Source organism: Silurus aristotelis (assembly GCF_946808225.1).
Source record: "Silurus aristotelis genome assembly, chromosome: 20".
In the NCBI taxonomy this organism is placed as follows: Eukaryota; Metazoa; Chordata; class Actinopteri; order Siluriformes; family Siluridae; genus Silurus; species Silurus aristotelis.
The window spans coordinates 9,562,787-9,565,286 of NC_139593.1; the positions used below are offsets into that span (position 1 = coordinate 9,562,787).

Sequence of the window (2,500 nt, forward strand, 5' to 3'; positions counted from 1 at the left end):
TTCTATATACACACATAACTCTGGGCAGAGTCGAAGATTTTACAGTGAACATTTGTAATAAACAGGAATGAGTAAAAGCCTGTAACTGTCCAGATCACTGTATGTGATCAACTCATAAACAATAGCACTGTATTTTAGAGGATTGTCCGCATTGTGGATCAAGTCCTGCTGAGTCCCAAAGCTCTCCATGATGCACTTCTTGTCCGATTTGTGAACACAAATGGGGTTCATGATGAGGTTCATGATGGGGATCATGATGGGGATCATGGTTCCTAAACGTACCACTCACTAAAGTTGGACGCTATGCTGCTGTGACTGCTGCTGTTCAACACGGCGGAGTCTGGGGACATGCTGGTGCTCTGAGTCTCTGAACACGGCGACACCAGACTTGACGACTCGTAACCGGAGCTTCCGGTTGGTGACGACTCGTTCACTTGACCCTGCTCGTCGTGAACCTGGAGAAAAAAAAAGCACACGAGCATTAGAGATGTCTTCATAGGGCTTTATGAAGGGTGATGTGACGCACAACTCAGCCCAGCCTATAGGGTGCATCTATTCTTCTCTATCTTGCCTCTAACTCACCTTCATGTGTTTTCTCAGAGAACTGGGATGAGTGTACGACTTGTCGCACAGTTTGCACAAGTACGGCTTGTCGGATGTGTGTACGTGCATGTGCTTTTTTCTGTCGCTGCTGTTGGCGAACCGCCTGTCACAGCCCTCAAACTCACACTGGAACGGCTTCTCTCCTGCAAAAAATCACAATCATAAATATTTAGAAAAAAAAAAATATAGAAGGAATAACACATGCATAGGACAGTCATGAATTCCTTCCCAAATCCCAGCACCCCTGCATCCTGAGCCACATTTTATTGCCAGCACCCTGTAAAAAAACCCTGCAATTCACACCTACGTCCTATGTTTAGACGTGCTGTACCCCACACACGCATCCAAACGCAACAATGCCATCACGTAACCAGGGAAATGGAGTATTAACACGTCGTCTGGCGCTTATTGACGACCGGAAAAAGCGCGCGCGTCGCTCAAAAACGTGTGAAGTGACTCTCATTAAATATGTGTGTACACAAAATGGAAACGATTCGAGTTGCAAACCCTAGATCCTGAACAGGAAATGATTTGATGGCTAAAGGAAGCATGTATTCCAGGCAGTAAACAAATCTTGTACAGTTGCAAACTTAATAAACAAACAAATTTGCATGAAGCTCAATTAAGACTAATCATGACTCCGTTCTATGTCAAGTGTAAGGTGGTGGTATTTACCTGTATGCGTTCTCTTGTGTATTTTCAGGTTCTCGGAACGCGCAAACACTTTCCCGCAACCCGGGAACGGACACGCAAACGGCTTCTCTCCGGTGTGCACGCGAATGTGGTTGACGAGTTTGTATTTGGCCTTGAAGGCCTTTCCCTCTCGAGGGCATTCCTCCCAAAAGCACACGTGGTTGCAATGTTCGGGTCCGCCGACGTGCTCCGCGGAGACGTGCGCCACCAGCTCGTGCATGGTGCCGAAGGTCCTGCCGCAGCGGCGCTTCTCGCGGTCCGGTTCGAGCCACTTGCACACGAGCTCCTGCTTGACGCACTGCTGGCGCACGTAGCGGAAAAATGCCGCCGGGTGATGGTGGTGATGCGCAGCAGCTACGTTCAAGCCGTACTGGCCGTACGGGTCGGGCCGCGCGTTGGACACCTGGTGATGGTGATGGTGGTGGTACTGGTCCGGTCGTGCGAACAGCGCGTTGTTGGTTGAGCCGTGCTGCTCGTGGAAACCCGGGAAGAGGAGGTGACCTTGCGGGTCCGCGTGGGAGGGATGAAGCGCTCCAGTCGCCGGGCTGAAGAGACCGCGCTCCGGGTCTGCAAAGCCGCGTCCCCGCAATAAGAAGTCTCGGGGAGAGCCGAACGCGGAGCCTCCGTATGAGGCGCCCAGAGCGGCATATCCCGAAGCCTGGGGGGCGAAGGCAGCACCCTGACCCGGAGACAGCTCTCCGTGGCTCAGCTTGAAGGCGCCCACATGCGCCGCTTCTGCAAAATTACCGTCCCTATCGTTCGACTCAGCAGCGGGGTGATGGCGGCCGAATGGACCCAGGTGACCCGCGTCAAGTAACATCACTGCCAACTTCTCGCTTTCTCAGCAATCCGATGCGTAAAAAAGAGCGGATAAACAGTTTAACACGAAGCCTGCATGACGCACAGCTTCTTTATTCTAAAGTTTAATATAAAATCCTAACTAACACAAGTCCTCTGGGTAGAGGGTTTAAAGTCACGCACAACCTCAAAAAAGAGAGCAATAAGAGTCTGAACACTCCAAATCTGTCCGCAAAAATGTGCGACTTTTCGGGTTTGGGCTGTTTATCTCTCTCCTCACTCCCCCCACGCCCCCTTTACTACAAGATCCCCGCTGTGCTCCGATTGGCTGCTGGAAATGCTTAATCCGTTACTCTCGTCCAATCAGACGCCGAGTCACCATGACTAATCTCTGCTCACTGTTGCT

At 51.0% G+C, this 2,500-nt stretch overlaps 1 protein-coding gene across 1 annotated transcript in view; it reads right to left on the bottom strand.

Annotated features, from left to right (window-relative positions):
• The window catches only part of zic2b (zic family member 2 (odd-paired homolog, Drosophila) b), a 2,472-nt gene extending 135 nt beyond the window's left edge, over positions 1-2,337 (bottom strand). The window contains exons 1-3 of the mRNA XM_083522541.1: positions 1,279-2,337; positions 583-746; positions 1-455 (exon numbers count right to left, since the gene is read on the bottom strand). The exon at positions 1-455 is cut by the window's left edge and continues 135 nt beyond it. Coding sequence (XP_083378667.1) covers positions 273-455; positions 583-746; positions 1,279-2,116 — 1,185 coding nt within the window. The 5' untranslated portion in view covers positions 2,117-2,337 and the 3' untranslated portion in view covers positions 1-272. The remainder of the gene's footprint in view (positions 456-582; positions 747-1,278) is intronic.
• Between the last annotated feature and the right edge of the window lie 163 nt (positions 2,338-2,500).